We start from the raw sequence: 25788 nt of genomic DNA, 5'->3' as shown, positions 1-25788 counted from the left end.
ATTACTCTGCATCCTAACCAACCCCCTCCTTTCCACATTATTTCCTCTACCTGCACTCTACTCACAGACTAGAGTAATTCTGCATGCATGCTGGTACCATTCTTTGGCATTTAGAGTCACTCAGCTCACCATCTATATTCAAGAACGCTGATTTCATTAACACAAAACAGTACTGCAAGAGAGGCACTGGGGCAAGGTAGACAGTACCAATAGAGCCAAGTACTCTCTAGGAAGCAAGTTCTGTTGCCAACTCATATTCTTCACTTCAAAGTTTACAATCTTAAAAGCATTTGCAGCCAAGCATTGACAACTAAGTTCCCAGAGCAATCATAACTATTTCAGCATTTTGTACTTACGACTAGCTCATCTTGCCACTCCAGCTTTTATCTGTCATCTCACAGGAAACTGAAAGGTCAGACTCATCTGCTTCTTTTGATCCTTTTCCTGTCTCTTCTAAGGGAAGGAGGGAATGTTCATTTTGTCCCATGCTGTTCTACTCATCGCATATCCACCTCTTGTAACATTCCCACTTGCTTCAGTTTCACACTTCTCTTGTTCTCCTTGGTGTTGTCCTATGCTCGTGGGCACTTTCACAGCTGAGTGGTGTCTGCACTGAAGTTGCTCATTGCTCTCAGCAGCTGCACGGGACCAGGATCTCTTCCACAGTCTCCCGCAATTACAGAAGCCTAAAATGAAGTAGCAAGTCAAACAACTGTGCTGCAGAAGGAAGCTCTGGTACCTGATAATCTTAAAGAATGGTATTCATCATATTCTGAAGATCTACACTCCAGATGAAGTCTTTAAAGGTACATCTAGGGGTTTTATTTTCACTTGCAAGTAAGGAGCATATCCAGAGAGAAATCTGTCAGGGAAACAGGCTTGAGTTCTAGAGAACATCAAGGATCTTAGTGACCATCAATGATCTATTCTTGAATCTGGACTAGAAACACATGCTTGTCACATGTTACTTTGCACTCCATGCTGGATGACCCTCCCGTCACACCAAATGAGGAAATAAAGCAACCTAGGGTTAACAGCTCTTATAAATACCCTCCATCTTCCCAAATTAACAACCATTGCACTAAAGAGTCTCAAGAGTCAGCTGTGAGCTACGGTTCAAAGCTTCCCCCAGGTTGTGCAGCAAGACCTCCCGCCCCCAGGTCTGGGAAACCCTCTCAGTCAGGGCTTGCTCTTCAGAACAGTCCTTATTTACAAGCAACCAATGCCTCGTGGAGAGGTTACTAAAGGCCATCTGTCTAAAGAATTCTTGTTTATATTCCTCTCGCTTTATCCTTAGGAAAAAAAAACAGTTCATAAAGGCAGAGGTATTTAAAGCCCGACCCATCTTCCATCATCCCGCTGGAAGCTATAATCTGTCCGTGCTATCTCAACTGATATTTGTGTAACTGATTACATTGTCCAAACAAGGGATTATGATCCTGGTTTGGGGGATAAGCAGCATGAATGGAGGATGTCTGAACAGATCAGCTATTTTTTTTATTACTCTTCAAGTAAGATTCCTCGAACAAAAGGGAAGAGAAGAAATGTGTCTTACACAAAGGGCAGTTGTTTCCAAATGGAACATTGCATGTTTTTCCATTAAGTATGAGCTGCTCTAGCTGTTACAGAATATTTTATTGACAGGTTTGTTAATGCGAAGCCCAGTTCCAGCACTGACTGCATGATGAAAATAAGGCTAGCACAAGCCACCCTTTTGTCTTTTGATTTTCTCCTTTCTCACACACTAGATGAATCAGAATATTATCTGCCAGTTTTTATCAATATTGGATGAATATTCCCGTGTCTCTCACATAAAAGACAATTCCTCATACAACTTCTCCATTTCTTCATCCAAATTAAGGGCAGGATGTGCCAGACTTGGCTTCCTGGGCACTGACCCAAGAAATACATTTGGTCCATGACATAACCTTTGTCACACAGCTTTGGAGCCTTTAGAAGACCAGACAGAATCAGGAAAACAACTGCACAATAAGTCTCACAGGATAATTAAGATAAAAGATTAACAAGCTCTGGACATTTTACCTTAGGGTCTGGCCAACTGAAGAGAACTATCATCATCCATGGCATGTATTAAACCATTCAGTGCGAGTGGGGACAAGCTGTGCTGTTCAGATAGCCAAGAACACCAAGTGACTTTGGGATGCACAACCCAAGCAAGTTGTCTGCTTATTTACAGTGTGCCAGGACTCTGGGGACATTAAGGAGGATCATACAGCTCTGCCCAAGGCCCAGCTTTCTCATTCTATCAAGTTGCAGAGTTTCAGCTCAAGAAACCCAAACCAAGAGCAAAAGCTACTAAGCAAAGGTTGCTAAGCTCTTAGATTGCTTTTTATTTTTTACTTTATTTATTTGGCCCATCCTTGTCCTGTGCAGACAGGAAAAATACACCTTCTCACCCCTTTCTGTAAATATAAAGTTGGATTCTGGAGTGTGTTATATTTTGAAGTGTGAAAGGAGAGTAACTACCATAGAAAAGTGACTAAGACGCCCTGTTGACACAGATAAGAAGGAAATTGAATGCTACAACTTAACAGATTTTAAGAAGGTCTTTCTGAACACAGATGGAACATGAGAAGACCCTTTGAGAGCAGTATCTGATCTCAGGTTTAGATGGTAACAGAATGCTGAGAAAGGTTAGATTGCATTTACCTTTTATATATGGGGTGGTTTAATGCCAATGGGCGACCAAGCTCCACCACACCACACTCACTTCCTGTCCTCAGAAGGATAAGGAGAAAATAGAACAAAAAAAGCTCATAGATTAAGATAAGAATAGGAAAATCACTCACCAATTACCATTAACAAGGCAACAGACTCAGCATAGGGAGATTAATGTAATTTATTGCCTATTACTACCAGACTAGAGCAGTGAGAACTAAAAGCAGACTGTAACACCTTCACACCACCCACCAGCAAAAAAGACTTGTTACTAAAGCTGATTAAGCAGTTTCCTGGGAAAGAAAGGTCATGAAAAGTCTAGTTTTTCAGTGATTGCATCAGAAGCTACAAAAATAAACGCACCGTGAACAACTGCCAGAGATTCATTGTTAATGATCTATGTTTAAGCTGTGGTTTTCTGCAGATCCACCTACAAGGGTAGTTATAAATACTTCTGAAATCTGTATAGCATTAACAGCGGTACTAAACAACTGAGATGCCAGTCCTACAGTTTTTGTTCAAAGACTTGGACTACTTGAGGACTTCCTAATATGACCAACTCAAAGCACACATGAAACATTATTCATAACTCCGAGTCTGATGGACAAAGTCTTTTTTGCTCACACTCTGAGGCCAAATAAGGTTTGAACTCCTCATGCACACGAACGACGCAGAACAGATTGGCCAGATATTGACATATTAAGTTTCCAATCTGCCCAGCCACAGCAGGAGAACAGGAAAGTATTCTGAGAACATCACAGCTGGGACTGAGAACCAGCCTGAGGTGTCCAATTACTTCGCCCACACTAGCACAATATGTTTGCAGAGGCAGTTCTGGTCCAGCACATGGACACACCAGGTTACGAGCTGCATGCCTCATGTATCTACATGACCAGCTGCATGTATCACAGCACCAGCATAAGGGCAGTTGGAAAAAGCATTGTCAGGAAGAGCGAGGAACAACATCCCATGGGCTCACAGGGATCATCTCCCAACCAGAAGGCAACAGGAAGGAGTGGGCAGAGGAATTTCTATGCAGTGACCGACTACACCGAACTACTTATTGTGGATACGCTTCTCAAGCCCATAAACTGAGGCTGCAGCTCAGCTCCACATGGTTCCAAAGCCAAGAATCACGAGTTATCATAAATACTGCTGATTTCTTATCACAATTTGTTTTAAACATGTGTCATATCTGAATACTGCAGCCGTTTAAGTAACAATCAATCAAATCAAAGATGTTTCTAGCATACCTTTATTTTCCTATGAAGATGGACTAGATAATTCTTTTTAATTAAGACTCAAGAGAAAAGCTAGCAAGGAACTCCAAGAGCAGCTGAAGAGTAGCACTGCTATTTCAAACCTGAAAATCATCTATCATGCTGTTCCTTCATGTGAAATATTATTATCTGAAGTCAGATTTCCTAATGGAGCCAACACAAAATGCTGTGGGTGTTCAGAGAGAATTTCTTTTTCAATCTAACCACCATTGTTTGGTTATTCTTAAATTTAAGGTCCAATAACACATTTATTTGCATCCGAGTCCTAATTGTGATTCAGTTCCCAACTGATATTACAGTTGATATCAGTGTTGTGGAGTTGGTGTGGTTCAAAAAGCAAATTGCCAAGAACCAGGAGCCATAAAGGAAAAGTTTTCGTTATTATCTTGCAATGCAGGAACCCATGTTAATTAGCAAAGAGTGAATTCAAGTTATAATTAGCAGAGAGCTTCTTGATGTGAGATAATATGAGAGAAAAATGGCCTAGGGAAGCTGAGTTGTTCTATTTCCTCCAAGGGGACCCTGAAGTGTTCTGCCCCACCTTCTTGGATTAAGTTTGCCTTTTTAATAAGCATGGTGCAAATCAATGGGCCATCTCTACTTTGGTCTTTCTAGTCCACACCTTACATACAATATCTCGGACAGTAAACTTCAAATTGCAGTAGGCAGGGCTCAGTGGTAACAGTTCAGACTGCTCTTCTTGCTGCTAGCTTCTGGTGTGACATCTAGGATCATCTCACGCTCAAGGCTACTGCTTGACCAGTATACAACTTGAGTTATCAGCAAATACACAGTGAGCAAATACCACAGCTGATAGGTAACATATGGCATCCTCCACACACATGCTGTTCTCTCACTCCTCCCAGCCTATATAAATGATGCAGATAAGGCAGAACACTGTCGCGTTATACAGTCTGCCAGCACTTAGCCGGGAACCTAAACCCAAAGTTGCATGGCTTCTTTTACAGCACAGCTATGTGACAACAACCACAATAGCTGCAAAATGATACACCCAGAACTTCTTAGAACTCATTGACTTCCAGCATTAAGGAAAACCTATTATATAAAATCAAGATTAGCATTACCTTTCCCTAATCGATACTAGCCTTGTTAAGGTGTAACATTCTGTACCAGTGCAGTCCACTAATTACAGAGCTCAGAGGTATGACACCCCTACTTGGCAATATATTCTTTGAAGCCTTCTGCTGCACTGCCACCCTGGACAGAAGGAAAAATATTCCTTAACACCATCCCAGTGTGAGGGTTACTTAACAAACACATGCCTGAAGAATTAAAGATGTAAAGTGACTCATCTCTGCCTCAAGCCCCCACTACAGCAGCTAAAGCTTAGCTGTCAGTACTCAGAGCAATACTGCAATAATGCCCTTTAAAAAAATGATATGGAACTGTAAGAAACCTGATAGCAGCAGACCCAGGGAACTGTGATGCATTTGACTGCATACATTGGAACAGTAGTTACTGATCAGTAATTTCCACCAATGATTGAAGACGAGCCTCATTGCTTTTGCCAGAGATCCATTTCAGTTTTCTTCTGAAGCCTTTTCTTGTTTTGTTTTCCATGTGCTGTAATTAGTCTTTTAGGTAGCTCATTTCTGGGAAATCAGCCTGCACCTTCTCTGATATTAGGGGTTTCTTTTTGGCCTGAATAGCAGAGGGCAGGCTTCTCTTCTGCCCATGGAAGAGAAAGCCCAACTGAGCACAGAGCTTGAATCCTCCTGACAGCCATATGGTTGTGGGAAGTGAGTTAGAAGCACTTCAAGAGCACTGAAGAGATGGCACAGGCAGGGCTGTCGGCTGGAATGGTTCCATTCCGAGAAGAATCATTGACTCTAAGATGATGTCAGGGGAAAGAAAGCTGGAAAAGGAAGAGTTCTGTGCTAAACATCTCACTCAAGTATCTTTACGGGAGATTAAGTTGTTTCCTGGCTGATAAACATTACTTCGCTTAATGTAAGTGAAGCCTTGTAAGCCAGGGCAGACTCCTACTTGGAACAATCTCTACTCAATGATTATTAAAATGAATGGAAAAAATAATTTCTTGGGTGCCCCCAAGCAAGAAAATTCCCTCTGCCAAAAGCATACGGCTCTACTACAAGCCAGCCCTTCCAGAACACAGCTATTATTAACAGTTCATGGAACACAGCAGGAACACAATTCTAGGTAAAGTGCAAGCTAGGCTCACTGAAAATAGTGGAAGCAAGTGATGGGGGCAGAGTTTGAAGGAATGCATGGCTGAATATCGAGTAATAATACGTTAACACCCACAAGCGAGATCAGCTGGCATCTCACATGGAAGATCCTTAATGTGGAACCCGTGCAAGGAAACAGAAAGTTTCAGTGAAACATATACAGAACGGATTACACAACAAGCTTTTCAGCTCAGCATGTCATTTCATTTAAGTCAGGCTGCTGCATTCCTGTGCCTGTATTGCACCACAGCAATAACAAAAGTTGTGTTTAGGGTTACTTTCTCCATACTCAAGTGTTAATTCTCTTTTTGTGTAAGGATAGGAGTGCTTTTACTAGAGCATTTTATAGTTGAGCAAGGAATCTGATCTACTTATTTACAGCACACAGTGTCTGGTGCCATCTTCCAATTGGATGCTTCAACAAGCCAAGCCATCTCTTACACCAACTCTGCATTCAGTCATCATTTATGCTAATACTGGCAGAATCTGTCAGGGGCAGAAACTAAGACCTAAATAGGATTGTTGCCTTAGCTAGCTGTAAGCAGGGCATCAAAGCAATAGACAGAAGGCATGGCAAAACATATTGGTGAAGTCTGGTGTTTGCTCTCACACCTACAAAACACTTCATGCACCAGATTGGAGAAAACTGACACGAAGATCACACCCATGCTGAAAGATGACTTAGAACATCTCGCAGTCAGTGCCTTGAGAATACCTCAGCATTTGTCTAGCAGTCTAGACAGCTGGAAACAAAACAAATAAGATAAGCTATTTACATACAGTAATCCCTTCTGGTCGTCCTTCCTCCATTTTGCCTTCCTTTGCCAGCTAATAATGACTTGGGCGCTGGAGAAATTTTAACTTCTGTATTATCACACTACTTTGAGTGCTCAGCTTCCATAAATGCTAGCACAATGAAGCCTTTAACATCCCTGCAGTACAGTTAAAGCTACTTAGGAGCTGCATTAAGGGCTCAGTGGCTCAATCTGATCTGCACATCTGAGAAAGCGAGGTGGCAGGGACATGCAACTAGATCTATTAATTACTGACTAGGTTGCTGCTCATTTGATGCTATGCTCATTGAGAAGTCACTGGAAGCTCCAGCTGAAGCATGGAGGACCTGCTTACATTCTTGTCAGTCTCTCGTGAACCTGTGCTTTTAGATATCATGCTTTTTGTCCAAGTAATGAGTGGCTGATTGCATTTATGAACATCACTCTACTGCATTCATTTACCTGGTTTAGAACATCTTGAGCAGTCCCAGACAAGAAGAACAAGGTAATTAGAAAGCAGAAGCCCAATTCTTAAAGAAAAAAAAAAAAGCAACTATGCTTCCCTGAAGGACAGCATCTAATTAAACTCCTACAGAGATCTGCACCCACAACTTACTGTTTCCTCAGGGACCTTTCTCAGAAGCAGGTTATTAAGCTGAGGCGTGCTCTCAGTGAAAGCTGATTACTGTTTCTCCTCAGTTTATTCTTACCTGAACAGCACTAAGCCTGCACTGAGCCCGCTACCATTTTCAGGCCTAGTATCAGGCAGTCTCATTAGATCAGATGCAATGTTTGATTAAGCACAAAAGCTGCATGTCACTTTCAACATTCAGGGCACTGTCATTTAGCTAAGGAGCAAGTTAAAGTACCTTCTAGACAGCAACTGTATGATTGGGATGCAGAACCCAGACAGGTATGATCTCAAGCTGCAGCAACCCACAGCACATTAAGGAATGCCATCAACTACTGGCCATAACATACAGGAGAAATCCTTGCTCTGTAGGACCCAAACCACATTACTTGCACTAAATCCCATTCAGAGACTGACAGAAATAGGCATCCCTTTGGAAAGGGGCTTTTAGTGGATTCAAGTAAAAAGAAGCATTGCATCTCCTGAAACCCTCAGAGGGACAGATATTTCTCTACAGAGACCGAGTCATCCAGCAAATGGAAAGGATGACTGATACTGACTTCCAATCCAGTGTATTAAATATGTTTAGCTCAGAGACTTAAATCTGCTTTATTCTATCCACTCACCCTTCCAGCAGACAAGGTCAGTCAAATGTTTCTGTATGCTTAATCAGCCTGGATGAGTTTATCATGGCATTACTAAGTATATGCACTGTACAAAGACCCATATTTCTCTTTGCACATGGCTACAGTGCCACCCCCTTCTTCTCTCAAGCCCCTATGCAGAAAATGTGCATGCCCTCTTAACTAGTGATGGCAAGTTGCATCTTGCTAGGTTTTAAATAGGCATGACTGCCATTCCCTTAGCCAACCCAATTTAGCCAATACCCAACCTAATACCAGCACCAAGAGTTATCGTTTTTAACCCTTAGATATATCATTGCATCGCTGCCCACTCCCTGCCAGACCACAGGAAACGTCACTGTTTCAAACATCCAACTTCATTGATGCCAAAAGCAGTTGCCTAGGGAAGAACACAGGAATTACATCATGACTACCCCAATCACATCCAGTTTCAGCTTAGATATGGTTTGCTGTATTTAGTAACTTACATAAGTCCCAACTAAACAAAACAAAAATTCATATTGAAGTAGATTAACAGCTTCATTCATTGAGCAACTTCTCTTCCTGTCCTAAGATGCAGTACTCAAATGCACGTGCACAATGATTTATGCAAAGCAGTATGATGCTCTATTCAATTCCTTTTTTGCTTGGTTGCCAGAGAGCTAGTGTTTCCATAGAACTAACCATAAGCTCAATTCAGAATGCTAAATCATCTGAAGAGAGCTCATTGCACATGAAAATTAAGGGTAAGGGCAGAAGGTAACCATACTGCAATCTTTAACGGGGAAGAACATCAAGCCAGATGTGTAAATAACCTCTGCAATAGAACATGACTATCGATACAATGGGGTCAAAGTCATCAGCTCTGTGATCAGCACTGTACCAGCTGAGCTCAGGATGTGCGTGAAGGCTCTGGAATGCTTTCAGTATCAACCAGTGCCATCAAGGCCTAAACATTCTCTTGGAAGAGCTCATCAGCCCCTCTAGAAGTGACCCCATCACCTTTTAACACACTAATACTCTTTATTCCAAAGAAACAAATGCTGAAGTGGATATCACTGACAGAACTCTACAGAAGGCAGCCCACTGACTGGATGTCCTAGTAAAGCTTGTACCTGGACTGATCATGCTGAAGCACACAGTGACAGCTGACATCCCTTACTTCAAACTGGAGTTAAAAGTCCAACTCCTGGTGTGTCAAGATAAAAAAAGCTGCTCTGCTATCATGTGCATTATGTCAACTCATTACAATTGCACAGTTGACTAATCTGCAGTCTCAGATATCTTGACAAACTCAGTTTTGCTAAAGCCCATTGGATCATGGATAAAAGCAAGACTAAGAGTTGATCATTACTTTAACATCAACCTTAACTTTAGTCACTGAAAACCCCACACAATCAGTCAAGGCCAGTAACCTCTACCAGCAGAATCAACTTCAGGGTGAATAGGTGATGTGTATGGTATTCTGCAGTATACATATGCAGTATTTCATCTCTCCTTACACTGTTCTTGTTACCAACTGTGTTTTGGTCAGTGCTGAGGTGACTTCCTCTGCAGCGATGCCATGTCTCTATTGCTATTACACACATACTTTGAGGCAGCTGAGAGCAGCTTATAGCACTTCTGGCTGGTTTACAGTTCATTCTTTTACATTATGTTGATTTACGACACTCAAGTGCCACAGTTTGAATGTTGAGCCCTTTGTACACCTCCAAAAAGCATTTCATTAACTATTTCCAGACAGTTGTTTTAGTAGAAAGCTGGGACCAAGCCTTCTGATATTCCCCCTTGAAGAACACTCTACTTTGTTTCATGCCATATATTGCCCATACCTATGCCACATGTTTCAATATAGACCAGATATGATAGGTGCTATTAATACTACACCTGCAAACTACATTGTACAGCATTAAGTCAGATGCACTTTAAAACACTTCATAAGCATTTCAGTATTGTTTCAACATGAGGAACAAGAGCAATTTGCTTACTGCCACTCAGATGCCCAGCAACAGAAGCCAACCTGCCCTCCAAAGGTAAATATCACCCAGAGCTCTGTGCAAGGGACTAGGACAGCTCAGACTTCTTTCCCAGCACACTTGTGCCAGGTGATCCATAACACATTCATTGCAGTTGAAGGTTCAGATCCACCAGAACACTGCCGTGATTTTTTTTAATGGGCCAAACTTTCTTCCTTACAGAGCCACAACAGATCCACGTATTACACAGCTGTCACTTTGTTTTGTGAGAGGTTCCCAGAAACATCTAAGCACAGAACCAGAATTCTGGATCAAATTTTCAACATCACTCCAGATCTGGTAGAGTCTCAACCAAAAAGCAGTTATACAAAGCCCTATGTTACCAGTTACAGCAATTAATACCACACTTCCAAGTTAACTCTGATTTACTTATGAGGTCAGAGGCAGTAGGGATTGCCCTACTGTAACACAACAAAAAAAACACCTTTGAAAGGTTTCTAAGCAGGCTGTTTAGAGGAAGCAGGAACACTACTTTATCTTAGTTTTGGTTACTCTGACAGGGGAAGCTTCAAGTCACTCTAAGATGACACATGCCTGTAAATGACCTGACTGCCTCAAAAGAGGGAATTCCTTTCTGGGAAGTGGCTCCCTACTTCTCTTTATTTCTTCACAGTGCTGCAGTTTTGAAGTTGCTCTGCCTTACTCTGTCTCCCCAAACTATTTCCCCATTTTCATGTTTTGCAGAACTGCAGGGGTTTGGAAGGGACTTTTTGGTACCTTTCCAAAAGACTTAAGATGCAAAGTTGGTTCATCATGCTTTCTTTTTAAGATTAGGCACCCGAAAAAGAATGTGCTGCCATGAGTTCTGTAACAGATGACAAAATCCCAGCAACAAACCTACAGAAGATACTCTACAGGAACAGCTGATTTAGTCAAAGAATCCAGAAGACCATGCATTTGTAATCTTCATTGAAGATGTGCTCTTCATTTTCCTTCACCTTGACATCTTGCAGAGATATTTGGTGAGCAACCATACTCCTGGAGCAGAAACTCAAAACCTAGTGTACGTGCAGCACAGTGTGCCCCCTAGGCTTCATAACACAAGAGGTCACTGATCCACACCATACACTCACCCCAGATAGTTAAACTGCTACTGAACCTAAGGAACCCCAGAAAATAGCAACATTCTTGTCCTCCTGAGCGCTGTACTACTAAGAAAAGCATTTACTTCCAATAAAACGTATCCTAAAGCTGAAATTAAGCTTTGAGACTTCTACCAAGTATCTTATGTTAACCTCTTACCATCCAGATTAAACATTGTCAAGACAACAGCAATTCCAGGTCTATTAAGTATTGAAAAACATGCAAGTGTTTATCAGCTGTAAGAGGACTAGATTTCCAATCCCATCTTCCAGTCTTAGAAACAAGAAGAAGTACTACAATATTTCATCTCTTATTTTAGAGGACTTCACCTCAGGTCCCTTACACATGCTTAACACTGCAGTCATCTCTTAAAATAAAACACTGGCTCAGGGAATGCCTAGAGGTCCACTGCACCTTTTAAAATCAAACACTGATTAGATAAATTCAAGTAAGTGTTTACAGTTCTTAAGACAACACACCTGAAGCTATTAGAGGCCACAAGAGATATTTTTCCCTTTAAGTTTTGTGGTGGCTGATTTGACTTCAAGCCTTTCTAATCCAAGACTTGCAGCCTTGTCAGGAGCTTTGAGGAGCCTGCAGTGATAGCTTCAAACATTCCCTATGCAGGTCATCAGAATTCAACTGATATCATCACATCACTGTCCTTGGGCTATCTGTAACAGTTGAGATGGCTGAAAAAAGTAACAATCCACAACGTATTTTTGTCTTAATTCATCCCATCCACTGTTCTCAGAACTACTGCCAGAAGCCCTTAAGATCTGAGCCAACAGAAGCCTGATGCATTCGACTTTGAAGTAAGGGCAAATGGCATAGACATGTCTGCTCCCAAGTCCCTCACCTGCAAAATACAACTCCATTATGTCAGTAGTTTCCTAAAGTCAGTTGAGTTCAAGGACACCTGAGTCTACATTTGATCTTTCATTTCAAAGTAGTAGCAAAATTAAAACCACAGACAAGATAAAGCTTAGAAAGCTAGGATAAGATACAACTAGGACATTTTTAAAGAAATATCAAAAAAGATTTTACATCACATGGGAACCAGGAAGGCTGAGACAGGATGAAACACAGCTGACCAGGAGGAGTAAGAATATACTGGACAACAAGCTGGCAGGACTCATCACCGGGGCTTTAAATTAGATCTGGGTGGGAAGGGGACATACTGCTGAGGAACAAAGAAGAGTCATAGAACACTGTTACTCCAAGAAAGCTTCAGATTTGCCCTAAAGGTTTTTGTGAAGGCTCTTCCAAGAAGATAGTGAGGCTGAAAGACCAACTGAAGTGCCTCTACACCAATGAGCACAACATGGGAAGTAAGCAGAAGGAACTGGAAACTGTGGTGCACTTGGAAAACTATGATCTTAATGCTATCACAGAAACACAGTGGGATGACTCACATAACTGGAACACCATGATTGAAGGCTAGGAGCTATTTAGAAGATACAGGCAAAGGAGGGGTGAGAAAGTTATCCTCTATGTTAGGAGATGGGTAGACCACAAGGAGCTGCCTCTAAGAAACAATCATAAAAGGCTAAGGTTAAAACTGGGGACTGAACCAATAAAGGACATCTGGCAGTCTGGGTCTACTACAGCCCACCTGATCAAGGAATCCTGTTGATGAGCTTCAGCTGCAAGAGGAGTCACAACCAGACTCTCATCCTACTGGGGGGGGGGGGTTCCAACCACCCATATAGCTCCTGGGAAAGCAAAAAAACAATCTACAAGTAGTCCAGAAGACTCCTGGGAGTCCATTTATGACAACTTCTTGGTTCAGGTATTCAACAGACCCACCAGACTGAAGCTTCACTGGACCTGGTTCTCACTACTGTGGAAAAGATCATAGAAGATATTAAGATTGGAAGCAGCCGAGGCTGCAGCAGCACCTTGGTTGAGTCTGTGATCTCAAGGAACCAGCAAAGAATATTGTCAGGACCCTGAACTTCAGACCATTTAAAGAAGTAACAAATAAGATCCCCCAGGAAACTGTCCTCAGAGAAGAAGGAACTGCAACCCTCCAAGGATACCTTTCTGAAAGCACAAGAGCTCTCCATCTCCCAGAATGAAAACAAACAAACAAACAAACAGGGGGATAAGGCAGGAAACCACCACAGCTGAATAAGGACCTGCTAGTCAGGCAAAGAAAAGTGTAAAGAAAGAAAGCAGAGAATGATGGCCTAGAAAAAATACAGGGATAAAGCCTGAGTAGATAGGAATAGGATCAAGAAAGTTGCCCTCTAGACACATTCTGCTCATAAAGAAACAAAAAAGCTTACCATAGATTCTTAGCAGCACCAAAGTTTTCACAGAAAGCCTGATAGTCACATACAGAAAGAAAAATCAAACTCACGTGGCTGATGAAAAAAAGATCCCAAACCATACAGTGCACCCTCACAAGAAGCAGTCCAACTCTGAAAAAACATCACCTTTCAGTGGCTGGCTTTTATATGAGTCCAGGGTTGCTTCACTCTGGGTCCACTCCTTCTGGTCAGTACACAGGTGCACACAATTTGCCTGTACTCCCTGTGCCAGTTGCTCCCCTTCAGCAGGTGTTCCATCACCAGTTCTAGACATGACCTAACAGTTCCCTTACAAGCTGGATAAATAATGTGTTGGATGCTTGCAGCTAGAGGGTGGTTGTTAATGGCTCTATGTTCAGGTGGTGGCTGGTGATGAGTAATGTTCCTCAGGAGTCCATCTTGGGACAAGTTCTCTTCAATATCTTTATCAATGACAAAGATGATAGGATCAAGTGTACCCTCAGGAGTTTTGCTGATGATGCTAACCTGAGTGGTGCAGTTGACAAAACGGAAAGAGGACACCATCCAGAAGAACCTGAATGTGCTTGAAAAGCGGGTGTTTCAGAATCTAATGAAGTTTAACAAGGTTGGATGGGGTTCTGGTCAGCCTGATCTGGTAGGTGGCAGCCCAGTCCATGGCAGGAGACCGGAACTAAATGATCTTTAAGGGACCCTCCAACCTAAGCCATTCTAGTCTAAACTCTGAGATCTTTCAGCTTTGTATTGTCTCAAACAAAACCATTTCACTATGTGGATATGTGGTAGTTTTGTCACCTTAGGAACACTTGGAGGACCACAGAGCCACAGGAGCTGCTCTAAAATTAACAACTGTGCTTTCTTTGAAGGCTGTAACACATGTTTTCAGACTTTAACTGAAGCACTGTGCTTAAAATATCAACGACCTCTTTGGGCAGCTACTAGACTACCTTTTTCCCAGACTTCATTTAAGGGATGGCAGTGGAGAAAAGGTTATCTTGTTAGATATTCTTGTGTTCTTGAAGCCTTCTAAGGGTAAGCAGATTTTTCTGTTTGGTTTTGTGTCTATAAGCTGCTGTTTGTGAGCTTATCCTCGCTTGCTACAACCTGGGGCTTTGCTATTCTATTGTCATTGCTGTCCCTTGCATTATAGTGTTACAACTTCCAATGAACTCATCTCTCCTAATGCATGTTCAATCAAGCACCCTCTTAAGTACACTATGAGTGTTTGATTTTTGCCTTTCTGTTAGCAGCCAGTTAAGCAAGACAACTCTATTCTACCCAGGGTCTCTCTGGTGAAGGATGTCTGATGTCCCTGGATACTATGCATTAGAGGGCCATAGGGCTAGAGCTCCGACCCTCTCAAAAAAAAGCTGCATAGTAGCTAAGGCAGTCTTTTGTAATACTAGACTTTATTATTTCATTCTGTAGCTTACTGCTTTGATTGTACACAAGCGAATGATCAAGAAGGAACTAATTTGGCTTCAGAGAGGCTAGGCCTGGACATGAAGGAGATTAAGCTGTTTGCTTTATAGAAAGGAATGTACACTACGAAGGGAAAGATTCATTGTTACTTCATAATTAGCTCAATTCTAGTCACTTCTTCACAGGTAATGAAGCATTCGTTACACAGGCCTTCTGGTATTTGCTGCAAAGCTAGGCACTACATTAATTGAGTTGGTCTTCAATTGTACTGAACATGTATTTTGGGTTGTGCACCTTGACTAGGAGCATCTGAGGTAGGTAACCAGCAGCTCCAGTCTGAGTACTGTGCCTGCTTGTGGTGTTGGCCCTGTGGCTGTCAGTAAGCTGGAATCAAGGGCAGCTGATGCAGTTCAGGTCTAGGAAAGTCTCCCTTAGTTCCAAGCAAAGTTTGCCTCTTTGCTGGGTGTTTAGTACTGATGAACCTCCTTATCTGTAGTAATTGTTAAGCACTCTGCAGGAGTGTCATGGTATTCAAACTATTTTTGTGTATCATGTTTCAATTCACTACATATTTTTTTTCCTAAATGCTTTTGGCAAATGATGGTAAGTTACACTGGTATGAAAAATCTTGCCCAGCTGAGGAAAGCCAATGTGAAACTTCCTTCTATCCTTTGATAACAGTTCTGTAATGGGTACACAGGAAACAGATTTTCCAGTTCACTGTGTACTTAGTAGCAAGAAACAGACAAGCAGGGTCCCACGGTGCCATTGTGACAGTGAATGTAAGTCCTGTCACCATAAGAAGCTCGCTCAAAGCTTAGAATCACAGAGAACGTGTTTTTTATGTTAATGTTATGATACATGGCTGGTGAAGGACTTTTGAACTGCAATTAATTACTGCTGAAGGAATAGCTTGACTTTAGCAGCTGGGAACATTTCCAGGACTCTGCTGTTAAGCCCAGTGTACGAAGAGAACTAGGTCAGACAAACCTGCTCAAACCATAAGCAAAATGTGATGGTGAAAATGTGCCAACAGTTCTTCCTTATCTCTAGACAAATAGCCCATGGGATTTTTAATACATCTTTATGAGAAAAATACAGGTACTGGAAGGGGGGCACATAAGGTGATGCACACAAGCAGTAAATACCAGCTCCCTCTCAGGGAATTCTTCCCAGGATCTTTGCACAGATGCAAACAAGCCACGGGAGGCTTGTCTCTGCTAAGACACTCTTTCACAGCCAAAATGTGAGCCAGTAATTAGCTCAGAGAACATAGACAGGAACACAGTAAATCCCATCAGTTTTTGTGGCATCCACATCCTGGATCACAGCTGATGGTCATACCATGAAGGGGTTTCTCACATTGGAAAGCTAAAAGACTAGAATTACTGTACCAGGGTAGATTTTGAAGTTCTAAATAAAGACTATTGCAACTTATTCTGATGTCAAATACATACAGGAATAAATACCATCAAGAGAACTAAAAGGCTGAGAAGTATGGGCTTTTTTTTTGAACTTGTAGAAGAGAAGGCTCCAGGGAGACCTCATTGCAGCATTCCAGTGCTTGAAGGGAGCTTATAGGTAGGAGGGTTGACCAATAGTGATAGGAAAAGGTGAATTGCTTTAAACTAAGAGGGGAAATTTAGGTTAGATGTTAGGAAGAAATGTTTTACTCAGAGGGTGGTGAGGCCCTGACACTGCTGCCCAGTGCTGTGGGTGCCCCATCCCTGGATGGGGGTGTTCAAGGCCATGTTGGATGGGAATCTGAGCAACCTGATCTGGTGGGGGGCAACCAGCCCATGGCAGGAGGTTGGAACTGAGTGATCTTAAAGATCCCTTCCAACCAAAGCCATTCTATAAACTACTGCCTTCTGTGCAGGCCCAAACCCATCTGTGACAAGCAGCAGGGCATACACCAGATGTTGCTGCTCAGAGTCATAGCCACCCTGAGAGCACAAGCACCAAAGTGGATGTTTTTACTCACCTACCATGATTTTCCATGGAACTTGGGGTTGCCTGACACTGTGCTATTCTCCTTGGCCAGGCAGCCTGTTGTACAGCTACAGCCAAGTGCCTGATAATGTCAGTTCACTGCTGGCTGTTTTTCTGCTATTAATATTGATAAGCAGCACATACGAGTATCTAGGGCAGAAAGAATATGACAAATGCTAAAAGGCATAGTTGTGTTCTGCAGCTGTATGTTTCAAGTCAGTATCTAAAGTATCTAGAATGTGCAGTCTGTCACCTGGGCTCTGTGTTGAGCAGTATTGGGATAGCCACTTTCACAGGATCACGCTCTGTGGGATAAGTAACATGTGATCTTCACTGGCAAGAGAGCACGTGGTTCTGATTTCTCTCATGTCCTCAGACCAAAATAAATACTTGTGGCAGCAGAAAGACTGTGAAGATTTCTTTGCTACCTTCTTTTCTGGAAAGGTATTGGAACACAGGGATAGATAGCCAGAAATACCTTATCACGTGATGTTACAACCTTATGCATGTGCATGCTATTCAAAACTAAGGTAAACTTTCTAATGGATTATTTCTAATCTATCTAGAGTGACCTCCCCCATGATTTTTTTTCTGCATGAAGTCAGTAATGTGTTTGAAAGTTCAAAGGTAACAGCTGAGCCTCCAATTTTCCCTAACATGTAAAGCCCTGTCAGCATATACACCTCTGAAGTGTGATCTGAGCACAACGTGGAATTATGTGGTGAATCAAATATTGATTGTCTGTCAGCAAATGCGACAACAGGAACAAACTCAGATGCTTCCAGAGTAATCATATTTAGCCATGATAAGAGCTCAATAAAGTGATGAGAGCTCAACAGAGTGCTGAGTATCCTGGAACTGGGATGTGAGGCTGTCACTGAAGCCATCCTAGTATAAAACCCAAGACATTAATGGAGCCCTGACTCGAAGGTACCAGTAGCATTGGATACATAACTTGCAATTGAACAAGTCTTTTACATGTGATTTAAGTCTTCACTAAAATGGAGCTGTTTATGCTTTAGATAGCATGGGTAGAACTTAGCTCTTACAAACATCTTTATCTGAAGAAGTCATTTCTTTTCACTGTGAACACTTAGGGTCCTTGCCTTAAGACAGAGGTTAACATCAGCCTGAGCAAAGCTACAGCACAACTCTGATGTCTTTGATTCCTGCCTCAGCCTTCAGAAATGCAGGTTACATTTGTCATCCCATCTCCATTTCTTTCCAAGCAGGTTTAGTAGAGAGCAGCATTTTCCCTGTTACGACGGGAATGCTGAAGAATGAGCTACTGCTTTGAAAAATGCTTGTTGTTGCTACCCCATAATTGGTATTGTTTGAACTAGTTGGCAATTATCCTAGAATAGATTTTGCACAGTGAATGAGGTTAATTCATTAGTTACATTTGTTTCAAAGCCTCCTGAGCAATCTAATCACTCTGTAATAGTAACTGACTAACCCAAATCTTCACCCAGTAAAATAACGTAATTTACTACCAGAGGATGCTTAACCTATTTAAGTTTCATACTGACATTTCACTGTGGAATATGACAAAAATAATTCTGGAGTAATAAGAGTAAAATCAGTTCAAACAAAATTCCATGACAGTTCTTCATTCTATGTACATAAATATCAACGTTGTGGATTATGAGCCCAATTTGTAACTTCTCTATGGAGGTTTCCTACAACCGTGCTTTCATTAAGGCCTCACTGCTGCTTGTTTTCACTGACATGCTTGGGCTCCTTTCCAAAAGCAACATTTATTTGTGCACAGGTTTTAAGACCAAGTTTACTAATTGTATCTCCGCAACATTTTTCCTGTACTTTCTGTAGAGTTAGACTGCAGGGAATAGAATGAGGTGGATGAACAAAGTCATCTGGAGAGGAGTGAGATCTGTTTGAGATGTTGATTCAATGCTGCTTTGCACTTACTGTTTATTCCTTGAAGGTATTCAGTACTGAAATCATAACAAAACCGTGTAATTTATCCTTCTGTAGTCACGGCAATGACGGGATTTGTCAGATAGGGAGGAGGAGTAGGAGGCTGGCACAGATGGCACTTGCTTACGTACCTAACCACAAAGCCAGCTCTGTGGGAGCATGGTGCAATGGGAAGACCATCCTTGGGAAGCTTTCAAGCTCAGAAAGGAAAGCTGGGCCCTGCCCCATCTCCAGCAAGTAGCGCTAATCTGCCTTGGGAATCGTATTCTGTTCACTTTATAGAAAGCCTATCGGCTCTTCTACACGTGTGGGAAAACAACTGTTTGGGTTTCATGATCTCTACAGATTTAGAGATGAGCCCCAGTTTCAGTGGTTATATTGCCTTTGGCAAAAGCAGGGCAGGAAAAGCTGTCAAGTACCTAAGCTCGCCTTGGCCCAGACCAAAGAAAAACAAATCTAGATTTATTAATGTACACTCAGTGCTGCCAAAGCCCAACCCACACTGAAGGATGATGGAGAACTGCTAATGCCACACTCCCTAAAGCCGAGTTTTATGGCTAAGAAATATATATATATATGCATCACTCTGTGCAATACAAGCAGCATTTAAAGCTAAGCAAGCTACAAGCACAGGAAAACATCATTTGCTGTTATGGCATTCTTACTGAGTAAGCTGCAGTAAGAGCTTTTTTCTTTTGCTTTAATTTTACACAGATTATATGCAAGCTATTATGCAGCAGCAAATAATAATAATAATAAATCAGGATAAATAAAGCTTTGTAGAAGGTTTGTGAATCAGGCTGGATATTAGGAAGGATTTCTTCTCAGAAAGAGCAGTGCTGCAGTGGCACAACTGCCCAGGGAGTGGTGGGAGCTGCCAGTGGAGAGGTGGCACTGACAGACATGGTCAGAGGGCATGGTGGGCTGGGTTGATAGTTGGACTAGATGATCTCAGAGGTCTTTTCCAATCTGAATGATTCCAAGACCTTCATAGTATCCATTGCTTTATACAATTAGAAAACAGCTTTATATTAACACAGGATTCTCATGTTTCAATGTATGTAATCGTTGCGTTCATTTATAGCCGAGTCTTAGACTACCACATGTTTTAGAGCTGTAAGAACACAAGGCGTGTGGTCACAGTGGAAATGGTCAGCCTCACATGCAATACAAGCTACTGTCTCACTGTTTTATCTGCTCCTCAGCATCTCTGGAAACACCAAGAAATAAGAGAGAACGCTTCTGCTCCAGAACTGGACAGAGGGAAGAAACACTGTAACAATGTTACAACTCGCATTTAGTAGCTTTCTGCAAACCATTAACTGATGGAAATAGTTTAAGGTAAACGAAAGCCAAAATCCCCTCATGTTTCATGAGCTTTTTATCCTCGTTAAAATCACATGCGGTGCTCACTGAGGTGTGTTCCCAGCTGTGCTTATGGCCAGTGTGAAAGTAATACTGCTTGTTTTACTTAATGCTGATGACAGCAGGGTTTTGTTACACCAGAACACAGCCTGACTGGATATTTATTACTATTCTAGAGTGATTTTTTTTTTTTTGGACTGAGCACGCTGTTGCTGTCAATATTGCTCACTCTTTTGCTGAGGTGGAGATAAAGCTTTTGGGGCAATAGCGTTCCGCAGGTCTAATTTTCTAAGCACACCAATTAGCGCCTTGCCAGCAAGGAAACAATTACTGTAGCCATCAGCAATGAGGCTAACGTACCCTTCGACGCTTCTCAGGACGGTGTGAGCGAGAAGCCGGCGGGCGCCTCGCCAGGCTGTCCCAGTGGCTGAGGTGAGAGAGGAAGATGGCGGCTGCTACCTCAGCGCCTACGGTTCCCAGAGTGCCTCTCGGCGCGCACGCCGGGCGCGATGGGCGGGACGGGCAGCGGGCTGCGCGGTGAGGTAACGCGAGGGGCGAGGCCTGCGTGAGCGTGAGGCAGGCGGAGGAGAAAGACGTAGGAGGCGGCGGAGCGAGTGCGGGGGGGTGGGTGGGGGAGACCGGTCCCGGAGCGCGCTGCCGCCGCCGTTATCCGGTGCCGCGCACGAAGACGAGGCTGGGAGGGGAGTTGGAGGACGAGGCGGCCGGCCCGGAGCCGCGAGGCGCCCCACCTCGCCGCCGCCTTCCATGGGGCCGGGGGCTGCCGGCTCGCCCTGCCCCGCCGCCGCCGTGAAGTGACAGGGGGCGGGGCGCGGCGGTGCGGGCGGCCCCGCAGCCCCTCGGTTGGGGGGCGAAGCGGAGGGAGCAGCCGGAGCGGAGGACTGGCCGCCGGGAGGGGAGGGAAGGGGGGACCATGAACTACCAGCAGCAGCTGGCCAACTCGGCAGCCATCCGCGCCGAGATCCAGCGCTTCGAGTCGGTGCACCCCAACATCTACTCCATCTACGAGCTGCTGGAGCGCGTCGAGGAGCCCGTGCTGCAGAACCAGATCCGCGAGCATGTCATCGCCATCGAGGGTGAGTCGGGGGCGGCGAGGCCCCGTGCCCTCATACTGCCTTCCCTCGGGGGCCCTCGGCCTGCTGCTCCCCCTGGAGCCGGGCAGCGCGGGGATGGGCAGCCCGAAGTTGGTGGGATGAGAAAGCGGAGGGGGGGTCGTTCGGTTCTCGGTTCCGAGTGATCCGTTCGCCGTGTTTTGGTGCTGTCGGTTGGGTAAACAAGGTGTGCGGCTGGTTTGCAGAACAGGAGGCGGACAACAGCCTTGTGAGCTTAGGTCTGCGTGTGTCTGTCCCCATTGGAGCGCTGCGAATGGGCTCCTGAACTATTCAGCACGTGGGGAAGAAATCGGCTGCGTTGGGAAGTCTGCGGGTGTTTTTGCTAACTACCGCTGCAGGTAAAAAGAGTGAACGAGGTCGGCTAGGAGCACGTGTTTTAAAACGGGATCGGAGTTGTTTTGCATAGTAATGTAAAGCTTGCGTGTTGTTGTGTGTGGAAGTAGCCTGCCGCTGCTTGGGAAGGGATTCAGGCTAGCAGGGGATGATGCACGGCATCTGAAATAGAGAGCTGGTTAAAGCGATCTTGGTTGGTTGGCCTGTCTTGTCCTTAGAGCATATGTCATGAAAGAGTAGCTGAGATTGTTGCTTGAAAGACTGCTTTATTCATCTGGCTGGGAAGCAGCGCAGCACGAACAAACAGACAGCGTGGTATTAAACATTAATACCATCAACAACATTTTGTGGGGGGGGGGGAGGGGGACTGAAATCCTCTTTAGCATCGCACACAGCGGGTCAGCAGGGCTGGCAGTGCCTGTCACACATTGAACAGCAGAGCAGGAGGAACACTGCGCTGGGACTGAATGGGCACTGGAGGTTTTATGCACGTTGCCTTTGTACTTTTACTTCCTTGAAGCGATGGTGAGCGGCTGTCAGCTCCTGGGAGCCTTTCCTGTCCTTCTCTTTCACTGAGGAACTTTATATTGTGGGAAGTACAACACAGGCACCGCTGTTCCTTCCTTGGTATCCTTGGTGTTTGGGTTTCTGTGGGATAAACGTTGTCCTTCAGCAAAACAAAACCAAAAGCATTTAGCGGTAATGAATACCTGTTGTTGTGCTTTGAGATGCGTTGATTCATGGGTGCAGCCAGGTTTGTGTTGAAGTGGGAGGAGGATGCGAAGCATTGCATGTCGTTATCTTCACAGCGTGTGACTGCTGTCAGCCTTGTGTCATGGTATTAGTGATTTGTTACCTAACTGTAACTTGGTTCCTTTGTCAGTCTCAGAGGCTGTAAAACCGAAATAGCAGCCTGCAAGTGCCTTTCAAAGGCAGAGCTGATGAGTAAAAAATCTTGTAGACAATTTGCTTGTCGAACTTGCGTTGTACACTGAGTCATGGAACCAGCAGATCTGATTCATGGGCAAGATTTAGCTAGAAAAAGTGTCTATTTTAGATCTCTCCTTTTTTTTGTTGCTGTTCTGAGAGCTCAAGTAACTCTGAGTACTTAAAAATGCCATATATTCAAAAACAAGCCCCCCCAAAATCCTTCTTGCCCCTGGATTATAACTCCACCAAGTTACACGCTGTGCTAAACCTCTTCGTTGTTGCATGTAAGAAGAACTTGGAAGTTAGGATTTGTTTTGCCTTGGAAGTCCTTGCTGATTTGCAGAGTTGGATTGTTGCAATGATGGCTCCCAAGCAGTGCAAAGCCCTTTAAGCTCAGGGCATGGCGCTTGTTCACTGATAGTGAGGAGCTGTGGTGTAGTTGGCACGGGCTGGGATGAGAAAATATGAAGTGCTGAAACAGTTTTTTCCGGTGGGGGAAAAAAATACTGTACCCTTTAAAGAATGTAGCCTCATTAGTTCAGGCTGCTTTAAACTGTGACTCCGACCAACATATGCTCCTTGATCAGCTCAGTTCAGCGCTTGAGAGACATCTTACAGATCTGGAAGAGTGCGTACTTGGAATCTAAAGCAGTTTGAGACTTGCGGTGAATGGAAGACACTATTACTTATTTACTACCCTTCTTTTTCATTGCAGAGTGTCATTGACTTACTTAGCCTTCCATTAAGAAAAGAAGTTCCATTGACAGTGCAAACTCCTTTCTAGGATTGGAGTTCTATTGGAGGAGTGTCTGGGCATGCTGGCTGGATCAATGGCAGTTGAAATAATGCAAAATTAAACGGGTCTTAGAGCAGCAGCAGTCCTTTGTGTGCAGATACAGGAGTTGTAGGTAATAATCCTAAAAGAGCAGCTTTCAGGACCCTTACTAAATTGGGTCCTGAATGCACAGAGGTTTCTTTCCTTGTATTATTCTGACTGAGGTGTGATAATTGGTAAAAGCATTTATGAAATGTGGGTCTGCTTCACTAGTTTTTCCACGGGTAAAAAGTCTGTAAGCAGTTACTTTCGGGTTCTTGCATTTCAGAGCTGCAAAATCACATTGAAAAACGTGCTCCTTTGTATGAAATGTATAATAAGTAGTTGGAACATTTCAGATGCTGTCATTTAGGCTGTTGCCTTTAAGTAAGAACTGTCTTCATGCGTTCTGTGGCTTGTGAGTTTAATTCCCCAAATAGATGCATCAACGCTTGATAGGATTTGATGCTTCTTGTATCAGATATGTACTGTGCTCAAGGATGGGGAGAAAAAGGAAACCATGTAAAACAAACACATGAATAGACTTCAGCGGTCTTTAAACTGACAGTAAGCTCTTGGGTTTTCAAGGTGCTGCATTCTTAGCTTGTGCATATAGATGTGTAAGGGCAGGTCATAGCGCTGTGTTGCTGTGTAGCTCAAGCAATCATGCAGACCCAAAGAAAGGAAGTGAAGCAGTCTGAAAACTTAATTTCTAATCCTTCACAAGCGAGCTTTAAAACAGTTGAAGTGTCAATAATCTCTTGGCTGAGAGTCCATACAAATACTTTTGCTGATATACTTGTCACTGACAGATACTGATAGCTCAGGTGTTGAGCAAGGGCACTTGGCATCCTTCTACACATTGTTGAGCCTATCAAAACAGAGCAGATCTGCTGCAGTGCGGGGTCAGAGCTGATCTCTCTAACTGGAGAGAGGGCAAGTAGTATCTCAGATCTCTACTACTAAACCAAAGCCTCAGCAACCAGCCTCAAGGTAGCTGGTTTGAGAGTACCCTGAAAATGATGTGAAGATCTCTGTGGTTTGTGTGTTGTGGGTTATTTTTTTTTTTTTTTTTGAGGCTTCTTTGGGGAGATTATTTCTTTGAAGCTTAAGGAAGTCATACCAAGCTGTATTTAGTATTTCCATTTGTCTTGGGACTCTCCAGGTGTCTCAGTGTTAGGGAGAAGATAGGTATGTGTGTGGAAGTGACTTGTTCAGAGCAGTGCAGAGCTGTTGATGCATCACGTTAGGGGGCAGGGGAAATGGAAGGAGGTATAAACCTTCCTCTGTTTTTTATCGTCAGTCATTTTTAAAAGTACTTCATTTTGAAAATGGAGTGCAGTGAAAACTCCTGCAGTGTGCATGCATTAGAAGCATCTGCAGCTGACAGGTATGGGACTGCAGTCTGGTTTTGTTACCTGCCAAGGCCGTGCTTTCCTTGGAGCCTTCTGACTTTGCAATAGCTTCTCTGGAGTATGGGGGCTGCCCACGGCCATGGTGGAGTCCCCATGGCTAGAGGTGACTGAGATGTGGCCCTTGGGGACATGGTTTGTGGTGGGATTCAGTAGGTCAGGCTGATGGTTGGACTTGGTGATCTCGGAGGTCTTTTTCAACCTGGACAATACTATGATTCTGATTATTTATTGAGAAAATGGGTTCTTTTCTTTAACTTCTTAACTCTGTGATAAGAAGCGGTGAATTGCTGCTGTAAAGTCTACTCTCTTTAATAAACATAACCTTCCTTCAGGCATATGAATAGCTGGTGGGAAGCTGCCAAGGCTTGTACTACAATCAGCTTTTGCTAAGAGCTGTAGCAAAGCTGCAGCTTGAAAACAATTATAGTCATGCTAAAAACTAAACACCAGTCACTGCTTTTACTTAGCTATTTTGTTGAAACAGACTTAAGAGATCTTGTATCTATGGATCTCCATGCAAGCAAATAATTAGGCCTGGGGAAGAGCATTATGTAAGACAGCGGCACCCTTAAACCTCAGTAGCACTCACACTGTTCAAAAGTTCTTTATTGTTGTGACTTTTTAAACTGTGAATCATGCCATGGGATTTGAAGTGATTAAACTAATGCTCCAATAAATGATACAAAATCACTTTGCTTGCGAACTAAAGCATTTAAGGATGGTTTCGGAGGCTCATTGTGATATGAGGGTAACTTCTTGAGACGGTGTCTGGGGAGCAGTTTCTCACAGCATGGCAATCTCTTGTCTCTGATTTGTGCTGGAAAGGGCAAGTGCTCTTTT

At 43.3% G+C, this 25788-nt stretch overlaps 1 protein-coding gene across 4 annotated transcripts in view; it reads left to right on the top strand.

The window, feature by feature from the left end:
• The first annotated feature begins 20975 nt into the window (after nucleotides 1–20975).
• AGAP1 (ArfGAP with GTPase domain, ankyrin repeat and PH domain 1) overlaps nucleotides 20976–25788 on the top strand; it is a 265277-nt gene continuing 260464 nt past the window's right edge. For 3 of the 4 annotated variants that reach the window (XM_072342551.1, XM_072342549.1, XM_072342548.1), the window contains exon 1: nucleotides 20976–21420. In XM_072342551.1, the coding sequence (XP_072198652.1) occupies nucleotides 21258–21420 (163 nt within the window). In that variant the 5' untranslated portion in view covers nucleotides 20976–21257. The remainder of the gene's footprint in view (nucleotides 21421–25788) is intronic. The other variant, XM_072342550.1, reaches the window with a different exon arrangement.

The sequence above is a fragment of the Excalfactoria chinensis genome, chromosome 7 (assembly GCF_039878825.1).
Source record: "Excalfactoria chinensis isolate bCotChi1 chromosome 7, bCotChi1.hap2, whole genome shotgun sequence".
Classification (NCBI taxonomy): domain Eukaryota; kingdom Metazoa; phylum Chordata; class Aves; order Galliformes; family Phasianidae; genus Excalfactoria; species Excalfactoria chinensis.
The sequence above is the reverse complement of the archived record's forward strand: the minus strand, read 5'-3'. Positions and strand labels throughout refer to the sequence as shown.